This window comes from Globicephala melas, chromosome 5 (genome assembly GCF_963455315.2).
Source record: "Globicephala melas chromosome 5, mGloMel1.2, whole genome shotgun sequence".
NCBI lineage: Eukaryota > Metazoa > Chordata > Mammalia > Artiodactyla > Delphinidae > Globicephala > Globicephala melas.
The window spans coordinates 137,110,134-137,133,909 of NC_083318.1; the positions used below are offsets into that span (position 1 = coordinate 137,110,134).

The 23,776-nt window shown below is 38.6% G+C and overlaps 1 protein-coding gene across 7 annotated transcripts in view; it reads right to left on the minus strand.

Moving 5' to 3' along the window:
• Nucleotides 1-7,097: 7,097 nt before the first annotated feature.
• TMEM144 (transmembrane protein 144) overlaps nucleotides 7,098-23,776 on the minus strand; it is a 47,757-nt gene continuing 31,078 nt past the window's right edge. For 6 of the 7 annotated variants that reach the window (XM_060299878.1, XM_060299880.1, XM_060299881.1 and 3 more), the window contains 5 exons: nucleotides 23,124-23,242; nucleotides 20,035-20,154; nucleotides 17,958-18,055; nucleotides 13,493-13,546; nucleotides 7,098-8,009 (listed from right to left, as the gene is read on the minus strand). In XM_060299878.1, the coding sequence (XP_060155861.1) occupies nucleotides 7,926-8,009; nucleotides 13,493-13,546; nucleotides 17,958-18,055; nucleotides 20,035-20,154; nucleotides 23,124-23,242 (475 nt within the window). In that variant the 3' untranslated portion in view covers nucleotides 7,098-7,925. Of the gene's footprint in view, nucleotides 8,010-8,893; nucleotides 8,965-13,492; nucleotides 13,547-17,957; nucleotides 18,056-20,034; nucleotides 20,155-23,123; nucleotides 23,243-23,776 lie in introns of all 7 variants that reach the window. The other variant, XM_060299879.1, reaches the window with a different exon arrangement.

A 23,776-nucleotide genomic window follows, 5' to 3' on the forward strand; every position in this document is an offset into this window, starting at 1 on the left:
ACAACACCTATATGTGATTTTGGAATTTCAGACCTGAGGTCCTCAATAGGAAGCGTCACAAGATGATGTAAATGAAGAGACAGGATTCTAAATGACTTCCGTTGTGTAAATGAAGAGAAATTAAGAAGATTCTGGAAAATATCTCCGTTTCTGATCTGAGCATTTTAGACATGTCCAGCTTTCCTATCTCCGTGGAACTTGTTTCACGGTAATTTTCCACTAGGCACTTAAGAGCTGAAACAGACATCAGGCTCATTTGCCACTCCATTTACGTCAAACAGTTCACCTTAGTAAGACATCGTTCTGTACCCAGGAAATAGGAACTGAGAACTCGCCTTCCACAAGCCAGTCTACCAGTGATGGGAAGACCCTTAAGAATCTATATTTAGAATCCATCCAGATACAGCGTAGGATTTCTTAATAGCCTATTGGGAAAACATTCCTGCCTCTTGGTTGCAAAAACTTCTTCAAAAATAGCAGGGCAAATAGTCCCAGGTCTCTGTGACCTAAAATGCCTGATGAAGCTGAAGAATTATTAGAGCATCTTAGAGAAACCTGAGGCAATTCAGCCTGACGATTTAGTAATGACGGTTCTGTCACCGGCTCAGAGAATTACGAGACTTCTAGCTCAGTATTTGCTCGGCATTACTCACAGTGTTGGCAGCACGGGCTGCGAGAATTCTTCTAGGTCCTGAATATTCTAAGGCGACACACCCTTCTGTTTGAACAACTCTAGGTGTGGGTTCATTCTGTGATGTGTTCAACTTCTAGGAAACCAAATGATAAAGTCCAAATAATAAAGCTGAAAAGGCGAGAAAACTTACAGACTGAAAAGCAGACGTCACACTGGGGATTCGACGGATACATGTAAGATATAAGGCAGATAGTAGTTTTCTTTCCTAGTGCATAGTTTTTAAAAAATCCACTGATGGGGGCTTCCCTGGTGGCGCAGTGGTTGAGAGTCCGCCTGCCGATGCAGGGGACGCGGGTTCGTGCCACGGTCTGGGAAGATCCCACATGCCGCGGAGCGGCTGGGCCCGTGAGCCATGGCCGCTGAGCCTGCGCGTCCGGAGCCTGTGCTCCACAACGGGAGAGGCCACAGCAGTGAGAGGCCCGTGTACCGCAAAAAAAAAAAAAAATCCACTGATGGCAAATTATAGTCATTTCCGAAGAGAGGTGCAAGGCAGGGCAAGGCAGGGCAAGGCAGGGCAAGGCAGGGCAGGGGTGGGGACGGGGAAGAGTGAGGAAGCTCAAACTTAAAAAAAAAAGTTTACATGTTTTAACATAAAGACTATCACAACTAAGCCTATACTGCCTCCTGGTGGTCAAATATGAAAATGTATTTCTTCAGATGAATTAAATGAATGGTTATTTAGCATACGTCAAAATAACTAAAGGTAGAGCAACCAAGTGCCTCAGTTTGTATGAATATCCCATTTTCACTAACTCACCTGACTACATTTCCCCTAGTTATTAAGGTTGAATGGCTCTTTTTTGGAGAGGTCCCAATTCTACACTTTTCTAAACTGTTAGTAGTAAATTGTATTGGATAATACCACTTATATACTTGGGATTTAGGTATTTATATATGTTACAATTTATGCAGAAATAATAAGAAAGAATATTTTCCTCGATCTGTTGCACTACTTAATCTTAAAAAGTAGACAATGAATTATTTAATGCCTTAAATAATTTTACCATGCATATTTATCAGGCATATTAAAATGAATATTTTAGGAACACAGACATGTACATTATCATCACGGTATATCAGGCTATAGTCTCTTAAGCCAGCGATCATACCTAGTGCTCTTCGTGGTTACTCTGGTCAGATAATTTTTCTGACTGACAATTTTAAATTTCTCAAACTTGAACTTTACTACTTGCACAATAAAAACTATTTCTTTAAAAACAGAAACATGAAATCCAGGGGAATCAAATGATCTGCCCACAGTTCCACTGCTGGTAGTATGTAGGGGCCCTAACACCATCCAGTGATTTTCTCTATAGTCTTCAAAGTATGATATATTTCCTGTTACTAACAAAAATGTAACGTTTCCTCTGAACCTGCTTTTCATTACAATGTACTGTTCCTATTTGCTTTCAGTCGCATCTCAGATGCTAATCCCCTTGGGGTGAGTACTCGGGTGTGGGGCTTTAGACATCCTGTGAGGTCTTAGTTCCCCGACCAGGGAAGCATGGAGTCTTTTTTTTTGCGGGGGTGGGGAGGGTGTATAGTTGCTTTACACTGCTGTGTCAGTTTCTGCCGTACAGCAAAGTGAATCAGTTATACGTATACATATATCCCCTCTTATTTAGATTTCCTTCCCGTTTAGGTCGCCACAGAGTACCGAGTACAGTTCCCTGTGCTCTACAGTAGATTCTCATTAGTTATCTATTTTATACATAGTAGTGCATATATGTCAATCCCAATTTCCCAATCCATCCCACCCTCCCCTTCCCCCTTGCAGAGTCTTAACCAGTGGACCACCAGGGAAGTCCTCAAAAGAGCTGTTCTTGGGTGTCTTTCCCCAGCATGTCAGTGGGGTCATTAGTGGGTGTCCACTCTTCACTGGGGCTGTAAGACAGATGAAGAAGCTTCTCTGTAGATGTTTATACACTGAAAACCAGTGGAGAGCTGTCTGCAAGATCAGAAAAGGGCAACTCCCCCTTGCTCTTTGCTGGTTTCCATTCCTCATACAGCAGACATCGTTAGGAGCTGCTGTGAAGAAGCATCAGTTCAGTCCACACACACCGACCTTCTCTTACCCATGGCCTATCACCCAGCAAATTTCACCAATTGCCTCAATAAAAGTAAACCTCAAAGTTTCCCCAAAGCTTCCTTCTCTTACTATATCATATTTTGAACCAAATAGAAACACTATTTCGAGCATAGTCTTACCATGTTTTTCTCCATCAAAATTTATGGAATTTTATCACTTACTAAAACGTTTTATGTATTTAAAAAATTTATTGTGAATGAACTGACCACCAAGCTCATAATGCTGTGACCAGTCAAGTCAATGACAACTTACCCTCCTCCTTTGTATTTCAACAGCTCTGTGTCAGGTTTCGGCTGAAAGACGCATTACACACATGGAGAGAATCTATTGAGTTTCCTTTTTCAGACTGTGCACAAATTTCTTAAAAGGCTGAACCATGTTTTTTACACACTTCCACATGTTTACTTCTATAGAGCTTAATTTGACTTCAAGATAAGTGAGTGAAATTCGAATTAATGTCCGATCAGGTATGATCCAGAGAACCTCTTAAGAATTGCATGTTCTTTTGTGTGTTTATAATAAACTTGTTTTTACTAGAGTCTCAGACACATCATGAAAATCTCCACATGATAGTATTACCCAACAGTGTATTCAAGTGTTTAAATTTGCTTCACTAGATCTTCTTGCAAAATCTCCATTTGGAAATTGGAATTTTTGTTTGTTTGTTTTCATGGGATCCTGTCAACATGAATTGTGTTAGAGATTTTATACTGGAGAAAGAATCAGTCTGCATAATCTGAAGTGAAAATAGACTTGGCCACCAGGCAGAGATGATTCGATGTGTGGAAGTTACGTGGTTTGAGCCAAAAAAGGTAATATGATGCTCAGTCATTATTACTGTTATTTTTTGCCAAAAATTCCACATAAACAGGATGGTTTCAAACCTTTCATTTTTTTCTCCTAAAAATCTTCAGAAAATTAAGTGGATACCTATTCTTTTATATCTTCTCTCTTTCCTCTAGGAGTAGAAGACAATATTCTTTTTTATTTTGTAATAACCTAGTACTTTGAAATCTTTTAGATAGCAAGGTATAAGCCACAAATAGAAAAACTTTAGAGCACAAGTGTGAAGAGAATCACCAAGAGTACTTGTAAAAAATGCAAATTCATACTTTCCAGCCCCAGAGATTATAATCCATTAGGTCATTGTAAGAAACCCAAGAACAGGCGTTTTTTTTCAACATGTAGAAAATGGAGGTCATCTAGTTTAAGCAGTTTAATATCTTACAGCCCCTCAAAAGAGAACATTATAGAGTGGGGATGGACTCAAAGGGTAGCTAAGAATTCTTCTTAACCATACTATTAATTTAAAATGGTGACTTTCTGGAACATGACATATCACACACTTAAATATGACAATTCCAAATGTTAATCATTTCTGCTTTAGTTGTTATTTTGCTTTCTTCCACTAGGGAGAACGATTGAGAATGCATTATAATTGTTTCAGATCAGTAAAAATTGTTTGAAAATGGCTAGAAGATGAAAGAAATCAGATATGAAGGGTACATTGTATATGATCCCATTTATATGAAATGTTAGAATAGGCAAAAGTAATCTAGAACGACAGAAAACAGATCACCGGTTAGCTACAAAGAGGCAGAAGGGAACTTTTTGGGTTGTTGGAAATGTTCTGTATCTAGGGTGTGGTGGTGGTTACATGAATATATATTTGCTGAAGCTTATAGCACTGTTCACTTAAAATGGGAGAATTTTATTGGATGCAAATTATACCTCTTAAAGTTGATTAAAATAGACTACAAGGTATTTGTGAGTTTTTGTTGTTGTTGTTGTTTAATGAGGCCAAATTTCTGCAACAACTATATTAGGTAGCTCACAGAATCTCCCGCAGGACCATGGAATTGGGCTTGGAGGCTCCATGGTCAGAAAAACCCTTAGATCCTACCACAGGGAGGCTAGGAAAGCGAGTTTCTGGCTTCCACCTTTAGGAGGTGGGACTCCCACACTGGAAAATTTCCCAGTTTTGTCCTGATCTTTGTGTTTTTAGTTTGTGTGTTCGTGTGTGTGTATTCTTGCTTTGATATTTTAAACAGTACCTAGTTTGAATTACTTTAACATTTAGACATATGCTTCTGAGATTTTCTGCCGTTGATTCTTTGACACATATTAAAGAACACATAGATGAATTCATTGCCATAAAAATTAGAGTATTACAGGTAATGCTCAAGGTCACCTTGACCTAGTGTCACCATTTTATTCTCACTATTATGAGTTCGGTACATACGTTTTTCTAATATGTTGCATACATATGGATTCACAGAAAATGTACATAGTTCTTTGATTTTTAAAAATTTATTTAAATGGTATCACACCGTGCACACATCTCTACAACTCACCTTTTTTGACTCAATGTGTTTTTCAGAAGCTCTCCCAATAGTGATACATGCAAGGCTAGTAGGTAGCAACTCTATAAGCACAAATAAATCAGTATAACAGGACTAAAAGGAGGTTTGGTAGCTCAGGGGAAAGTCTGTACTATTAATTCTTTAAAACTCGTTAGGGATTTTTGGTAATCAGGCATTTTTCTTCTGATAGTAGAAAATTACCACAATCTGGAAGCCAGCTTCATTGGGGGCTATGCCCTCCTAAGGTACTGCCCTCTGAACGCAGAGACAGAGAGCCAAGCCACAAGGAATGCATACACAAGAATCTGACCACACTAGACAAGGAAAAAGGAAACCCCCAAACTTTAAGAACCGTGGGCATTAACTTCCTAAGGTAAGCGAAGGGAATGGAGATTTGGAAATTGCCCATTTAGACTAACCTCTACATAAAAAGTTGTTTGTTTGGTAAGCATTTTGAAAAAGCTTGTTCTCTCCCACACTACTGTCCTAACATTATAGGCACTATCTGGTAGCAGAAACTGTGGAGTGGTAATAAGATTTTTTTTTTTCATTTTTCCTCTGCAATTGCTTTACTTCACATTTAAAATTTTGCATACAAACTGGCAACCTCAGCTAAAGAATAATTCAATGCCATTAATATAAAATTTTAAAATATATTTAAACAAGAAAAATAGCTTAGTATCATGTCAGTTGATTCAAAGATATCAACACTTTAGGTTAAAATGAATTTTTGGAAGATGTTACAATCAAATATTTATTTATATTCACATTTCAACAATTAAACAGGGACTCCAGGATCATTTTTAAATTGGGCTCTTAGAGAGGCATAAGGAGTTGTTTGAGTGTGGATGGTGGTGAGAGGAGTAGCTCTTACAAAGTATTCTCCAATCTACAGACACAGGCTTTCTTTCTCAAACAAGACATATGACAATAGCTAAGAATTAGAGGGACTTCCCTGGTGGCACAGTGGTTAGGAATCTGCCTGCCAGTGCAGGGGACACGGGTTCAAGCCCTGGCCCAGGAAGATCCCACATGCCGCGGAGCAACTAAGCCCGTGTGCCACAACTACTGAGCCCTCGCTCTAGAGCCCGCGAGCCACAGCTACTGAGCCCGCGTGCCTAGAGCCTGTGCTCCGCAACAAGAGAAGCCACCGCAATAAGAAGCCTGTGCACCGCAATGAATAGTAGCCCCCACTTGCCGCAACTAGAGAAAAGCCCGCGCAGCAGCGAAGACCCAGTGCGGCCAAAAGTGAATTAAAAAAAAAGAATTATATATTTGCCAAGCACCAGACACTCATGAAAATACTTCACAGATTTTCACTAATTTGAACATCCCAGTAACCATGTGAGATGGATGTTACCCTTATCTCCAGTTTACAGATGGGGAATCTGATACAGGGGGTGCAGGACCTTTATCCAAAGTCACACAATTAAGATGAAGCAGAGGCGGGATTTGAACCCATACAGATTAGCTAGGGAGTCACACACCTTCTGCCTGTCCTAGCAACAAAGTAAAGTGCTTCTAGGAGAGGGAGTGGGTGAAATTGACACAGCACTCTTCCAGGTTTTTTTTTTTTTTTTTTTTTTGTGGTACGCGGGCCTCTCACTGTTGTGGCCTCTCCCGTTGCGGAGCACAGGCTCCGGACGCGCAGGCTCAGCGGCCATGGCTCACGGGCCCAGCCGCTCCGCGGCACATGGGATCTTCCCGGACCGAGGCACGAACCCGTGTCCCCTGCATCGGCAGGCAGACTCTCAACCACTGCGCCACCAGGGTAGCCCTCTTCCAGGTTTTTTAATTCGACTATTTTGACAGTTTGGGAACCACGGTGATAAACATTGTACTAGCAGTTCCATTTCAGTTTTCTTAAAGAACACTGTCATTTTCTGTGATTTTCTTTTACCTGGTGGAAACCGCCAGTTAAAACAGGAAGAAAACCACCGGTTACAAGAGGGATTTTAGAAAAGTATATTTCAGAAAAAAAAATTAAATTGTACATCTAAAGGAGTGTGTTGGTCCCTTAAAATTCTCACTCCCATAAGCTAGACTCTCACTTCACCAATTCTAGAATCTCCCCCCAATTTGGAGTAGTACATACATATATGCATGTGTATTCATGTGTGTACTTGTTTATGTATGTATATGTGTTACACACATTTTCAACGGTGGAAGTTTTTGTTCTCTGAGGATGGATTTTATCTGGAGATAATCAAAAGGCACTTTGAGCTAAGTCAGGTGGGTGATGGAGAACTGGGTAACATTCATTTGAGGTTAAAATAAGTCTGGGCTAAAAATAATGAAATGGCCCTTTTCACATTCTGTTACCAACTCTGACATTTACTTTTTCTCGCAAAGGCCCCAGATATCTTTGGATTCTAATTCCACTATAAGTCTTCTTCCCACTCCTTCCCAAATATTTTTATGTCTCTCTTCACTAATGAGGTTCATATGTTGGAAATTTGGACATGTACCAAGTTCTTTGTATACGAAATCCACACGGTTTTCTAGATTATGCACCAGTAAGTACATATTGTCGTTAAAGCAGCATCCTTGGATGTAATGCTTCATAAATAGTTCATTAGAAGAATTTCTCATTTTTATGCTCGACTGAAAGTGTTTTCCTTCATTCTCACATTTGTGGGGGAAAAATATCATTTACCCTAATCCGGGATGGTTGGAGATCCATTTGCTGTATGAACATGAACCTTGTTCTCAGCACAGTCTCTGTGTCCAGGAGAGATGTGTTCTCAAGCACTGCTGCCATCTGCTGGCCTTGTGGTTGTTAGATTTTAGAAAAAGCTGTGCATAAGGCTCCAGCCAAGATGATGCAAAATGCAAGTATCATCAGCAGGTAGTTTTGTCGACCCTAAGTAATAAAAATGAATAAATGTCATTAAGAAAACCTGAACCAAATATGCAAAAAGCACAGACTCTCAACATTGCTGTGGACCTTAGTAACCATCTGGTCTACCTCCTGTATGTTTTTTGCTACCCCCTCTGCCTGATCTTCCTGACTCTCTGGAAACCCCACAGATCCTCCATCCTTTAACCGTTCAGTAAACACATGTGCGCTCCCACTATGCATCCACACTTGCTGGGGTTAAAACGGTGAACAAAAACGTGCCCCTATTCAGTTACTCACATAATATGGGAGACAGAAATGAATAAAATCATTACAGAAAGGCTTGTTAAAAGACAGAGAGAGGCTAATAAGCAAACGCCCAAGGCTGTTTGTGTGTTACCAAGGAATCTTAAGGTGGGAGGTTTGAGGTTGAGTTGAGCTTCTAAGTATCAATGAACTGAATAGGGAAGGAGGGCAGCTGGTAGAGATCCTGGGTGGAAGGAATGTGTGTTTAGAGCTCTGCTGCAAGAGAAACATGGTACTCGCCAGGGATTAAGAGAAGGTCCAAGAGGCTACAGCCGTGAGTTAGGTGGAGCTCGATGAGGTTGGAAGCTATGGGCCTGAGCACACAGGCATCTCAGAGGCCATGCTCTACTTTTGGTTTTATTTTTCCAAGCAGTGGGAAAACATCGGAGGAATGGGCAGAGCTGGGTGTGGCGAAAAGATGGGATTTGCATTTTGTAAAGCCCACGCTTTTGCAGATGGTGAACAGATTGGAGGGAGCCAGGAGGGATGCAAGGGGACCAATGAGAAGGTGATTGCAGTCCTCCTGGGCGGAAACAATGCAGTGAAGACGGAGAGACAGAGACCAGTCTAAAGGGCAAGGGAAAAACAGAGATGGAGCTTACTCGCCCAGCTATGTTGTCTTAAAGATGGAAGCACGGAGGACCACTTCCCACTGCAGCCAGTCCCTCTGTACCTTAACAAAGAAATACCGTCTTGTGCGCAGTAGAAATATTGTATTTCTCATAAGTCCAATCTCTAGGGGTACGGATAGATCAATTCTAATCTCTCTTCCACAAGATAAACCCTCAAACATTGAAAAATAAATGTCTTTTATCCCTGAAGCATCTTTTTCCCTGGTCAGTATTTTAGCTCCTTTGACTATCTTTCAAATGGAACGGTTTCAAGCTCCCGCACGGTCCTGGATGTCTCCTTCTGAATGATTGCCAGGCTGTCTATATAGCTCTTTAAATATAGACCCAATACTCTGAGGCAAGTAATATAGGGTCTCAATTACACTGAGATCTCCTGATAGTCAAATCATATGATACTATTACCAGCTTTTTTTTAAGATTAATGACAATTAATATATAGTCAAAAAGGTATATCCCCTTTTTTTTCATCTTAATAAACAGTTGGGTTAAAGTGGGTGATGTTGCGTCTGTTTGATGACCACAGTGGTCTTTGCAAGTTGGGTTGGGCTGGTTGAATTACCTGATTCACTGTCAGCACCAACCCTACCAGAAGTCACTCTAATTCAAGCTCTACAAGTGAAAGACAGCACAAATCCTCGCCAGGCACAGGGCAGCCTATTTACACACACACACACACACACACACACACACACACACACACTCCTGCACGAAGGCGTTAAGGGTCCCTGACATCTTTTTCTTAGTCTTAAAGATTGCAGCCTTTGCCTAGATGCCAGTATTGGTGCAGAGTGGGCGCTCAATAAATATTTGTTCAAAGAATCAATACACTCGGGCAATTTCCAAATGTGCTTTGTAAATTAGCCAATTGATGCAATCACTGAAATAAAGAACAATATATGGGGCCTCACTTATCAGCACTTTACCACCTAATTATGTGAACACCTCATAAGCTCTCTATTTTATTGTCTATGTAGACAGAAGAACAATGTCCTTAGGGGGTAAAATTTTTTCCCTTTTAAGGTTAAGAATCTGTCCAAACTGCCTAGTGTCCTAGATAAAAAGACTGATTATATTTGGGCAAAATAGTTTTCCTTTGTCAAAGGTGAATGTTGACTCTTAGAAAGATCATGCTAACATTCCTTCCCGAAGCAAAGAAAAGTGTTTAACTTGGATTTCTGAGACAGCTACTAAAATGACAAATCATCTCATTCTTTATCTGGGCGTTGCTATGGACCTGTAAATTGCTGTGGTAACAATCCCCTACATTGGGATTTCTGTGGACACACTGACTAAAATGTGTTGCTAAAAATATGATGTCTGTCTAGTTTACAATAGCTAAATATAAGATTCTAAAACAAACTTCCCAAAGAAGAACAGATATCAGATATAAAAGAAGGTCTCAAGGGCAAAGCGGACAAACAGAGCACTGATGTCATTAAAATGAAATAAAATCGTTAAACTCTTTCACTCAAAAAGGGCTTGGATCTCCCATTAAGTCCTTATTGCTCCAGGCTGTAGACTTTTAAATACGTGTCTTTGAGGACTGCTTCAAGACATAGCTGATAGGACCTATGAGTCATAAAGGTAACCGTCTTGGTTTTGTTTTGCTCTACGGTTTTATCTTCTTTTTAAGAAAAATAATTTTAAAAATTCAGATAGGATTTTGGTATCACTGTCTAGTTGATAACTCTTTGTTAAACTCGTTGGCATGGGAAGTATTTAAAACTTTCCTTTAAAGTTGCTGTCAAGAGGCAACTCAGTATCTGCATTGAACAAGTATCGCTGGACACACCTTAAGTTCTGTTTGTAGACAGATTTGTAAGGCTTTTTAAACTAGAGTTAAGAGGTCAGCAAAACTCGCTGTGCTTTCAGCTTTGCCCTCTCTCTATTTTTACTTACATACTTGGCCAAACTTTTGCACTCACTCTCAAATCTGCAGATCAAACACACTGGGATTTTATCTGAATTACACTGAATGTAATTGGGGGTGCTGCCTAAACCACAGTGAGCCGTCCCATCAGGGACATATGAGTCTCCTATTTGCTCTGATAGTCTTTTATGTTTTGTAGTAAACTTCTGCAGTAGAGGAAAAGATTTTATAAATCCAGCACGTTTCTTGTTAATTATTTTCTTTTATTTTTATAATTTTTTGTAGGTATTAATAGCATTTATTTTCCTCTTTTTAATTGGTTCTTGGTGACATATTGGAAAGCTATTGATTGAATATTTATCCTATATTTCAGTGCCTTAGTAAATGATCTTATTGGGTCTCAAGATTTTCAGCTGATACTCTTAAATTTTTAAAGAAGAGAATGTTATATGCAAATGACAATTTTCTCTCCTCTATCTAGTCCTCTTATTTCTTAATTTTATCTTATCACACTGGCCAGGATCTCCAGAAAATACTGAATAATAGCAATGATGGAGAATCTATGACTTCCAACTTACAGAGAACTCTTATTTTTTTCAGTTCTATTGAGATAGAATTGACAGAGAACTCTTATGTTTCACCTTAGTTACATATTTGCTATTGTTTTTTGATAGACATCTTGTATCAACTAAAGCTTCCTCCTATTTGTAAGAGGTTTCTACTATTGTAAGAGGTTGTTTTCTTAATTAAAAACTGGTTTTTAATTTTAGTAAGTGCCTTTTGAATATATATTGTCACAGAGTTTCTTTCTGTTTATCTAATAGTATAATAAATTACATTAATTAACTTGCATATTATGAACCATCCTCGCATTCCTGAATTAAACCCTACTTGCTCATGTTTTATCATTTTTAAAAGTTCCTCCTCTATTTGGCCTGAGCTGATTTTTTAAGAGGTGTCTTAAAAAAACATTTCTTTGAATGTGCTTAGTGTCTTTTTAGAGGACTCTGAAGAATTAACACGAGGCCCAATGGTTAGGGATTCTCTCCCTCAAGGGAGTTCTTGTATCTAGGGAAGAAGACTTTAAATTCAGTATCATTATTACTGTGGTAGTGACTAAAATAATTTTTAAATGCTTCATGATAAATCTATTCTTAGTTTGTGCTTATTTATATCTATAGTTGTAAATAAGCTATGGTTACTTACTTGTTCTTTTCTAAGGCTTCAGAGTGTTATGCTGGATGATACCCAATTCTATAGAAATCGTTATCCTTCACGAGGCAGATGAAATATTTGCAAAGAGATTTACAGCATGCCTTAGGCATAGAATTACTTTCTGTGGAAAGCAACCCTAACTAAAATAAGTAAGAACCATGTGCACAAAAGTAACTTATGGGTCTATAAATGTTTTAAATTGTCTTGTAAATTTAAAAACACAAAAATTAAGACCATGATCCAAATACCTTCTAAACAAATTTGTTACTTCTTCAATCTGAAAATCTTACTTGTATTAACATCTTATGGCTTTCTAAGTCAAAACATTTCATTTGGAATGAATGAAATGATGTTTTAAATGTAAAGCTGAATAATCATTTTAAGAATTATCCAGTGACATGTTCACTTTATGGCTCCCAGAGATTAGCAACATCAGATCTTCTTAGAAATAGGAATTATTTGCTGCTTATTAAGACAAAAAGTATTATATCTATGATGCCTTGACAGTGTCTCTAGTTTATATATTTTTTTAGTAAAAACTATTACAAAATACTATTCAGATAGATTGCTCAACTGAAGACTTTTTCCACAAATAAAGGTAAAGGGGAAAAATCCTAAAACAATTTTTAATGAGAATACACACACACATCCTAGAACTATTTGATAAATGCAACTTTAAGTCCACACCATTGGGGGCTTCCCTGTTGGTGCAATGGTTAGGAATCCACCTGCCAGTGCGGGGGACATGGGTTCAAGCCCTGGTCCAGGAAGATCCCACATGCCACGGAGCAACTAAGCCCATGCGCCACAACTACTGAGCTCCCGTTCCACAACTACTGAAGCCTGTGCACCTAGAGCCTGTGCTCCACAACAAAAGAAGCCACCACAATGAGAAGCCCACGCACCACAACGAAGAGTAGCCCCCGCTTGCCACAACTAGAGAAAGCCTGCGTACAGCAGCAAAGACCCAGCACAGCCAAATAAATTAAAAAAAAAAAAATGTCAGCACCATTTACACTCGAGGGAAGAGGTAGTTGTCACCTGTTACCACACTGTTTTCCTGTAAAGCTTGTGGTTGGATATGGAAGACCTTGGGAGGCATGAGAGCCAACAGAAAATCTATTCCCAAATTCCATTTGCCTCAGGGATATTTTAATCTTTGGGATAAAAAATATTTCATCTTGTTTATCTACCATATTTTACAATAGATAAAATTTCCCCTCTATCATATTTTATTGGATTATTTAACCAAAATCTCTTACAGGAAAATAAAGTCAACTAAAGCATTTTTCCCTGAAGTTGGGGTGGAGAAAAACATGTTCATAATAATTGTCACATCATTAATATCTTCTTTCCTAGTTAGAGATGATAGCACTTTGAACATCTGACCTGTCAAATTCATTCATGTTGCATGCAATTTTCAGAAAATAACACATAGTATTAAATACCCTTCTCAACTGGACCTGCACCTTTCGTGTACATACCTGTATTTCCTTAAACATGAAGACACCCCACATTGCAGCTATAAATCCTGGACCCTTAAAAAAAAATAAGAACTTTATTTAAATTGGTTATTTTTCTGTGACTGTACTCTACACAAATACAGTAAGGTGGAGAGCTGATCTGACACTTTCCTCAAATAAACTTCTATTGTAAAAATATAACAATATTGTCAGGAAAAAATTTCATAATCTCAGTCTGAGTTCACCGTTGAGTTAAACTAAGTAGCGTTAGGTGAAAAAATGAAGACTTTTTTCCTTTTTTTTCTCTATGGTTTTCATTTTTATTATTTTGATGATGCTATAATATTTTATGCCATACAATGTGTTTCTTTAATGTGATTTATAATAAAATATTTTAATAAGCAAATAGTTTATTTTTTCTAGTGAACTAGTTCCTTAGGATTCTAGAAATGGGCTTAAGAGGAAAACGTGTATGAATAAACTTACAACTTCCTTTGGCATTAGATAATATCATAACTAAAGAAATTTTAGTGTGTTCTTTTGGACCTGAAAAATAATGTGCATATGGGAGCAGCATGGACTTTAAGGTTCTCTTTAGCTGATATTACTGCACAGTAATCAGCTATGTCTCACATTATGCTCTAGTGATTGCTGCAGATAGTATTATGGGAAGATGGGAAAACTGTGTAAGGAAAAATAAACAACAGGTTAGTGAGCAGGAGACAAAGACAGGAATGAGATAATACAGCACAAAAGAGAAGAAATGAGATGGAAAAAGGAAGATTCTGAAAACTGAAATAGCTGAAAACTTGAAGCTATTAAAGTTTATTAATTTTTTTCACTGAGAAAGGAAAACATTGGAATTTAGATTAATTGCAGTCTTTGTGTAGAAGGTGTACTGTATCAGCATTTTGACGATTCCTTTTCAAACCCTGCACACGCTCTGGAAGAGTTTCAAATAAACAATTCCAGCCTGTTTTCCCCTCCACCACTCCAACTGTCTACATGACTGGTTCAGCAAAGCTGGACTCCACTCCTGGCAGGTGAGCAAAGCAATAGGAACACACTACTCTCTGCTTATTGGGATCTGGAAAAGTCAAGATCAAAAGAGCCAGAGAAATAGGTCAAAGGAACTGTCTTCTACCAATGACGTATGGTCCTAAGCCTCAAAATCCAAACCGAACAAGAAGCACCTGGGCCCTTTTGCAGATTCATAGTGACCTGGGGCAGGATGGGAGGAAATGATAGAATAGGGTGTAAATATTAATGCTGTCATGACAGTCACTCAAGAATTTTATCCTCTTTAATCCCTTCAGAGTACGTGGGAGAAGACAATACCAAGAGGTACCAAGCAGAAGTCTTAAGTGTGCGTGGACCCTGGTTTGGCAAAGGACGGTCAACGGAGAAGGGCATCTTAAATAAGAGTCACAGCTGTCCTGGCACTGGGATTGCGTAGTTTTCTATCGTAAACGAGTACAAATTACACATTTATAAGTCAGCCTTGGAAAAGAAGGTGAGCGTGAGCCATCTGGAGAGGCTCCACCTTCCTGAGAAGCTGATTCGGCCGTTCAATTCCTTGAGGAAGACCGGGACCACAGGTACCCAGCCTGCTGTCCTGCTACGTGGGCTGTTCTCCTTCCTTTCTCTTTTCCTTTTCTTTTTTTCTTTTTAATGGAATATTTGCCAATAAACAATGTAGATGCTGCTTTCAAGGAACTCTCAGTCTAGTCACCAATGGGTCCTAAGAATGGAAATACATGTCCTAGGGTAAAAGGGTATGCTGCTGGGACTTGAAAAATGCACTCTTGATGAAACAAGACTGACCGTACTCAGAATTGTTAAAGCTGGGTGATGGGTATCTTTGAAATTTTCCAGCAAAAAAAGTTAAAATTAAAACCAGTCTAGCTCTACCATGAAAATAAAATGAAGAAGAAGGTAAGATCCTGAAGGGCAGGGCCGAATCTTTTCTGCATACAGATAAGGCTGTCTTTGAACTAATGACAGTGAAACCAAGCAAGAGCCCAGTAGCAATAAAGACCTAGGCCCTCACCTCCCGGAAATACCTGTCCCTCCTGGAAACAATCCTCAGGGGCCAGAGGAAGCCATACGTGGTGGGTGAGACGCCTGCTTTCATCACAGTGTTTGAGAATCACGCTTCTGATGGGCGAGTCTCCAAATGCCACAGTGACCACTTCCACCTGCCCTTTGCCTACACCCCACCTGCCGTAGCTGTTTATTTCCACTGAATTGGGCTTTACTGTCTTGTGCGAAGTCTTTACCATAACTTAATACAAGAAACAGGAGGAGGAAAACCATATCTCTATCTACTATAAAATTTTTGTGAAGAATATTATTTATTATTGTTCCACGTCCCCTGTATAAGGCTCCATAGGATAAATTCTATTAAGAATTTAGTGTTTAAAAGACAAAAGCGAACAAAATATCAGTGTTAGAAAATAACTGGTCTTTTCTGAGGAAATAATGTTACCAGTTAAAAAGAATTAGTTATCACATTGTCTCACTCCCTTTTGCAAGCAAAAGTAAAACAGTGTTTAATCACATAACTATTTACTCTCTGTGTTATTTGCTGACTTTCTCATTTGTATCATAGTTTTCATTTTCTATTTGTATTTCTGTTTGTCTTGTGTGGCTTAATTCTATCTGTGTATTTTATACAAAAAGTTGCTTAAATTTGATGTGATTAATGACTGCATCTATTTTAATGTGTCATTCCTCCTTATGTAGTGGGATATGACTGTCAAATAACATTTGCATCCCTAGTCGAGGTGCATATCATGCTGTATACTTTGCTCTACAAATTTACTTTTAAGCATTTCACTGGTAAGTGATATATCCCATTGCCCATTACATTTTCCTGTTATATGGTCACTTCTAGCATTAAATATCTTTGAAATAATGAGAAACAAACCCTTTCTGTGAAAATATTTGGGTCTTTCGCCATTCCAATGATGAGGACTTAAACTTAAAAATATTCCTCATAGGGCTTCCCTGGTGGCACAGTGGTTGAGAGTCCGCCTGCCGATGCAGGGGACGCAGGTTCGTGCCCCGGTCTGGGAAGATCCCACATGCCGCGGAGCTGCTGGGCCCGTGAGCCACGGCGGCTGAGCCTGCGCGTCCGGAGCCTGTGCTGCGCAACGGGAGAGGCCAGAACGGTGAGAGGCCCGCGTACCGCAAAAAAAAAAAAAAAATATATATATATATATATATATATATTCCTTATAACTTGCTCAATGTTGATAACATTTTCCCGCAATAGAAATTAAGAATGTCAAAATGTGAGCCCTTTAAATTAAAAAAAACCTAACCTATTAAAATAGTTCACTTTAGTGTACCACTAAATTCAAATAAAAAATAAAGCCAACAGTTTTATGAACACAGAACTGTCAAAATATGCTGTTTGAAACCCAGAATTTAAATTAAAATTTAAGGATGTTTCAAACTTTTATGGAATTGTATTTTAGACCAGACGACGTGTTTGAAAAGATCAGTTTTGTAGGCTTGCACAGGTGTGCTGCTAAAATGTTTTAGGCAAATTTTGTTTATGATGATGATTTAGGAAGCAGGGAGGCAGGTAAACAACTTAACAATCTAAGATACTAGAGTAGAAATAAGAGCTCAACGTTAAAGCAATTAATTCGTGTGTGTGTGTGTGTGTGTGTGTGTGTGTGTGTGTGTGTCTCGGTCCTAGTACCATAAGGAACCTGAAACATTCTAAATTGGATTCTATACTAAAGGCAAAATGTAGTCCTGCATGCAAGAAACTCTCTCCTGAGAAACCCTGAGATGTCCACGTAGCCATGTTCTTTCAGACGACTCTGTCAGCTATCGCCTCAATTTTCTCATCTTCAAAATGGGCGCAAGCCTGACAATACCTGTCCTGCCTATGTCAAAAGAAACATTTTTGTTTTTCTGTTACCTATGTGCTACATGATTGGCACCTAAAAACATCAGATGAAGCAAACTGCATTACGAATGCATGATAAATGCTACCATCCAGAGACAATACTTTGCTTCAGCACTTCCTGAAAGCCTTCCTTAAAATATTGACGGGCCCTATGAACAGGGGCCGAAATACTTTCTGTCTCACACGGCTGTCATGAGATTCAAGTGTGATAATACACACAAAAGCATTTTTTACATCTATAAACTGTTATATAGAGATGAATATTGTTATCAGTAGCAAATTACAATGTATCCCAAACGAAATTAGGTAAAACGTCCGAACAAAAACTGCAAGGTTATCAAAGGTTAACAAACCTGCTAAAATGAGGTTAGCAATATTCCCTTAGAGATCAAGGACATGAGATTAGAGGGTATCAGTTTATCTACATGAATCTGTTATACTAATTATACTCCTGAAAAATTAAACTCCATGACAGGCTTCAGTGATTCACTAAGAATGCTTGAGAAAAATGAGATTTACGTTTGAAAAACAAAAATTTGGAAAAGCAGTTCAGCTACTTACAGCAGTGATGATTGGAAAACTGACCACAGCGCTGAGGGAGTGGTTCGCTACGAACCAACAGCAGGTAGCAATGGCCCAGAGTATTCCAGACAGGAATCCTGAAACACACACACACCACACGTTTACCAACCACCTCCCCTCCTGAAAAATCCACACTCCAGGTAGAGCGGGAATGTTAGAGTGCTCAGATCAACACACTCCTATCAACACTGACGGCCAACATGGGTTTTTTAGCCATGTTTTGGGACCATTTTGGAAACCAAATGATTTCTCTTTTCTTGACTGCTGTGGGTATAAAGATCACCTTTTACCTTATTGACATGAAATCAAGTACCCAAAATAGTAGTTGAGGTAAAGATTGGGTAGTGGAGGGGGACCCAGGGAAGACACTGGGTCTGAACATATTCTGCAAACACCATTTACTCTAAACCATGACCATAAGAATCTGTGAAATTCAGAATGATGCTTAGCTAAGGGGAAAAAGACTCCTAGAATTTGAATAAAAATAGCAGCTAAAAGTTTTGATACTTTAGCTAGGCATTCAGTAAATATTTACCATTTTCTAAAATGGTATAGTGGTACCGTGGCACACTTTGTCTTCAATGAATTAGGCACTCAAAGTGAATCTCGGACATATGCTTTAGTTTGTTCTTTAAAAGACTTTACTTGTGGACCTATATTCCAGATTGAATTATAGCAAACTTTTAAATAAGTGAGAAATTATAATTTCTCATTATATTTATAATACATATAATTTCTCATTATATATATGTGTGTGTGTATGTATATATATGCACACACACAGATATATTACCATCAATGCCTTGTGGATTAAATTCAAAAGCATGTACATTTAACATGCCATTTTTAAGCTCAAAAATAATTTCTCCTAACTTTTTGGAGAAAATGTTTTCCCTAGTGACAATATAAAAAATATGTGAAATTCAAGATGATGCTTAGCTAAGGGGGGAAAAAAAACCCTCCTGGAATTTGAATAAAAATAGCAGCTAAAATTTTCAGGATACTTTAGCTAGACATTCAGTAAATATCCTACCATTTTCTATAACGGTATAGTGGTACCGTGGCACACTTTGGCTTAAATGAATCAGGCACTCAAAGTGAATCTCGGACATATGCTTTATTTTGTTCTTTAAAAAATTTTACTGGTGGATCTATATTCCATATCGAATTACAGCAAACTCTTAAATAAGTGAGAAATTATAACTTTTCATTATATATACACTTTTTTTTTTACCAATGCCTAACTGATTAAATCCAAAAGCATGTGCATTTAACATAACTTTTTTAAACTTTAAAATAATTTCCCCTAAATTTTTGGAGAAAATGTTTATTTTCCCAAGTGACTGGAGATTCATATTTGTTGACACTTTAAAAATATATACAGGACTTCCCTGGTGGTGCAGTGGTTAAGAATTCGCCTGCCAATGCAGGGGGCATGGGTTTAATCCCTGGTCCAGGAAGATCCCACAAGCTGTGGAGCAACTAAGCCTGTGCGCCACAACTACTGAGCCCACGAGCCACAACTACTGAAGCCCACGTGCCTAGAACCTGTGCTCTGCAACAAGAAAAGTCACCAAAATGAGAAGCCCATGCATCTCAACGAAGAGTAGCCCCCGATCACTGCAAAGAGAGAGAGCCCGAGGGCAGCATCAAAGTCCCAACACAGCCATAAATAAATAAATAGATAGATAGATAGATAAATAAAAATATAGAGAGAGCCCCAGGACTCTGACTCGTAATATACATCCTTAGTTGGTGAAGAAGAAATACTGAAGTCTGATACTCAATACACAAGATGTTTCAGCACAGGAAGCAATCTTAGATTCATTGTTCAAGTTCTAGTTTCATGTTTTTTAAATCCTTCATATTTGGTGGTGAGCTGGGCCAAAGTCACTGAGGGAATGAACACGTACGCACACAGACACACAAAAACGGACGCACACAGAGAATGGCTTGGTTTCCAGAAGACGATTATTCAAGCTAAATGAATAGGGCATGATACTTTCACTGATTTACTTCACAGAGTAAGAAGAGTTTCTGTCGTTAATATTCTTACCTGGCAAGACTGCTTTGGGATATAGTTTAGGATTATTTTTCATGGCTATACAGTAGGCCAGAAAGTAGACTGTACTTGCAAGGAAGATGCCACTGAAGTGTGCAAAAACGTAGTCTAAATCTGGAAATACAGGTTAGAAAACTCTCAAGCATATCAGTTTAGTCATTTCAAATACATCTAGAGTCCTAAGAATAAAACGAACTCACTCAAATCAACTTTAAATGTAAAGGAAGCATTAATTCTCTTTTATCATCTACATGTTATTTATACAGAATTTTAATTAACATATTTAAAATAGTAAGAAGTTAGTTACTATAATCAAATCTAAAAGACTGGCTTTTATGATTATCTTGGAAAGCTAAATTAGAAACAAACATTATGTGAATATAACGTTCATATCTCCTTTTTTATTTTTTTTTACATCTTTATTGGAGTATAATTGCTTTACAATGGTGTGTGAGTTTCTGGTGTATAACAAAGAACATATTTCCTTTTTTAAGAATCGGTATCAGACCTAATTTTACTGATGGCTATAGCCACTGTAGCAAATCTCCAAGTAGACTGTAGTTGGGGGATGGTGTGTAAAAAAATGTTAGAAGTGCTCATTTTTTATGGTGTATTGATCAATCTGGAGACAAGCTTCCAGGCTGCAGATGGCAGCCACCCAGGCAACTATACAGAAGGACATTCAGGAAGTTATTCCAAAGAGGATTTTATTTGTTTTCTATAAACCTAATTACACGGGGGAGTTAATAACACAGATGGTGGCCCAATATCTGAGAAATCCAACTCCACTGACTATTTAAAGCAGAGGGTCCTTTGGCCAAACAGATGGGTGTAATGCAGGTTCTTGACTGGGAAGGTCACACTGGGCTCGATGTCTCAACTAAATTTGGAGAAAGATGAGTGGCCCTGTTTAGCCAGAAAATCTTGAAAGTCAAAGGGTTTGTCTCTTCTTCTAAAGTCTTAAATCCTACTTCTGAGTCATATCACAACACATCCACCCAAAGACCACCAGAAAAGGCAGCATAATCTAGTGATTAAAACACTGACAACCTGGTGGGACTCATCAATCCACCACTTGTTAACTTGGAGACTTGGGTAAGTTACCTACTCTCTCTCTGTCTTAATTTTCTCAATTGTAAAACCGGAATAATAATGGTATCCAACCAGTAGGGTTGCTAGGAGGGTCCCTTGAGTTATTACTGAAACTAGAACAGCGCCCAGCACAGAGCATATACCATTTATGTGACTGTTAAATAAGTGACATTAAAAAAATATGCCCCCTTGAATTATTTTTGAATAAATTGGAATAAAGTGTTATCTCTATCAGACGACATCTGAGTTGTCATAAGAAAGATCCCTAAGAACTGATTGTACTATTTATGGGAAGAGATTGTTGAGGACATTGTTTATTATGTCCCAGTACCAAGAACAACTGTACTCCTGAACAATTAGTTGTTTTTATCCTGTGTTTGCTGAATTCTGGGACTGATCTGATTCCCTTTGTGGCTGTAAGAAATCTTAGAGCCAAATGATGACTCATCACTAGCAAGTGTACAAGTGTAGCACAGTTTTTCGACTCATTCATGGCTCTTTTTTTTGTCACTCTTTTTTCCTTCTCTCTTAATTTATCCTATGCTGTTCTACTTTTGTTAGTTTTTATCCTTTAAAATGAAAAGAATAAAAATACAAAAGGTATTTGTATAAAATCTTTAAAAAAAGACAGAAATTAATAAAAGTTTGAGTACTGTTCGTGGGGCTGAATATAAAAAGGAAGAAACAGACCATGGTAGTCACTCAAAGTCTATCTGCTCCTTTAGAGTTCAAATCCCAGCTTCTCCATCAATCTTTCCCTCATGACTTGCCCTCCAGAAGTCTCCCTTATCGGATCACAGATGACATTCATTTCCTGTGCCACGGATGTAGAACTGTCTTAACCACGATATCATTCTTTTATCGTTTCGTGGGTGTAAGCCACGTTTCAGTATAATCACAGGATCCTGAATTAGACACTCTCACCTCCTCGGAGACTGCAGAAGGCTGTTGCACACTGTGTGGAAGTGACGTCTTGAGAGATTAATTCTAGCGCTAGAAACTGAGATAATCTGGCAGCATTACATTGGGCCTTTCAATGCGTTACTCTGTGCTCGAAAAATGATATACTAAGCAGGCTATATTTTGACCTTTATTTGATTTTAAAGTACTATGTGCTACACTTCAGGGTTTTGTTTTGTTTTTTTTAAAAGAGGAGAAGAATACATATTTTCCTAGAGATCATCAAACTGGAAAATAATCTCCAAATCTTGCAGCAAAGCCAGAAACCATGTGTTAAGATCCAAGTAGCTGAAACGAACCCTGACTAAAATTGATTCTATTTGTATGTTAAAGATCACATGAAAATATTCCAACAGTCCTTTATTTTTAGTTTCCCGTGCCCTTCTAACTCACCACTTGCAAGGACAAAGTAAGATCAAATCTGATGAAATGAAATTTTATTTTAAGGCACGCCGAGAAAATCTAGACATAAAATTCTCTCTGTGTCTGTCTGGGCTTCCTCCCTCCCTAATGTGAGGTACGCATCTGCATTACACTTTAACTGGAGCTTCTCAGAATGGGAGTGCTTGCCTGACCGGAAAGATCAATTTCTTTTTTGCTCCTGATGCTACCAATGTATGATAACTTCTTAAAAGACTTGTTCTTTCCCAGCTCTGCAGCGGGCCATGGTGATCTGCTGCTCCTTTGCAGCTGCTTACGGTGGACTATGTGTCCTTGGTGAACTTTACGTAAAATATCGGTACGTCATTTTGATGTACGATCCTTTGTCTCGGAAACGTATGTGACAGTGCGTTTGCCTTTTAACAGGCGGAACGGTTCCCAGAGCTTCTGAGAGTCTGTCCCCTGGGCTATAATCCTCAGTTTGGCTCAGATAAAATTCCCTTTTTTCGCTTCTTAACTTGACTGTTAATTGAATTTTCATCGACAAATCTATGTACCAGTATCCACCACAGTCCCATTCTTTTTATACTCTTAACTAGATACATGGGTAGTGAGTTTATTTATAAAGTAAAATAACTTTTTCCTCTCACCGTTCTGACTTGCCCCTGCATATATACTATCATTTCTCTTGCTGTGGTCCTTGATGTAAATGATTGGCACAAATGTGGATCCATAGAGTATTCCAGATATTACCGCGAGACTGCAGCCCCTTAAAAACAAATAAATCACTATTCATCTGGGCCCAAAGCAATGTTTCTGCCAAACGCACACATGGGATCATATCAAAAGCATGTTTCAAAATGGAAATCACAAGGCATTGTGTAGCCATCACCCATCTGTCTCAAGTGGGGTGACAAGCAAAAGCCCCAGGAGTGCCCTGCAGGGTCAAGGTACCTGATGCCACCTTGCTGTGATGCAGCTTCCGTCCTCCACCATCTAATGGTGGAAGGACATGATTTACAGACGCTGCAGTGGATTATGATAAATTGTCATTACGTAGGTGAGAATATTGCCACCATATTCTACAGGCGACATAAATAAACCTGGCTCTCTCATTAAATTATGCAGTATTTGTAGACTGACACCGTGCCCTATGCTTCTTTTTTAAACCCTCTGTGACAATAGCACAGATAATAATAATGACTAGAATAGACTAAGGACCAAACACACGTTTGTTCAAAACAACTGCTGAGATCCACAGACTTGCCTATGTCTTAGGCATGGTCAAGGGGAAGTGCTGATT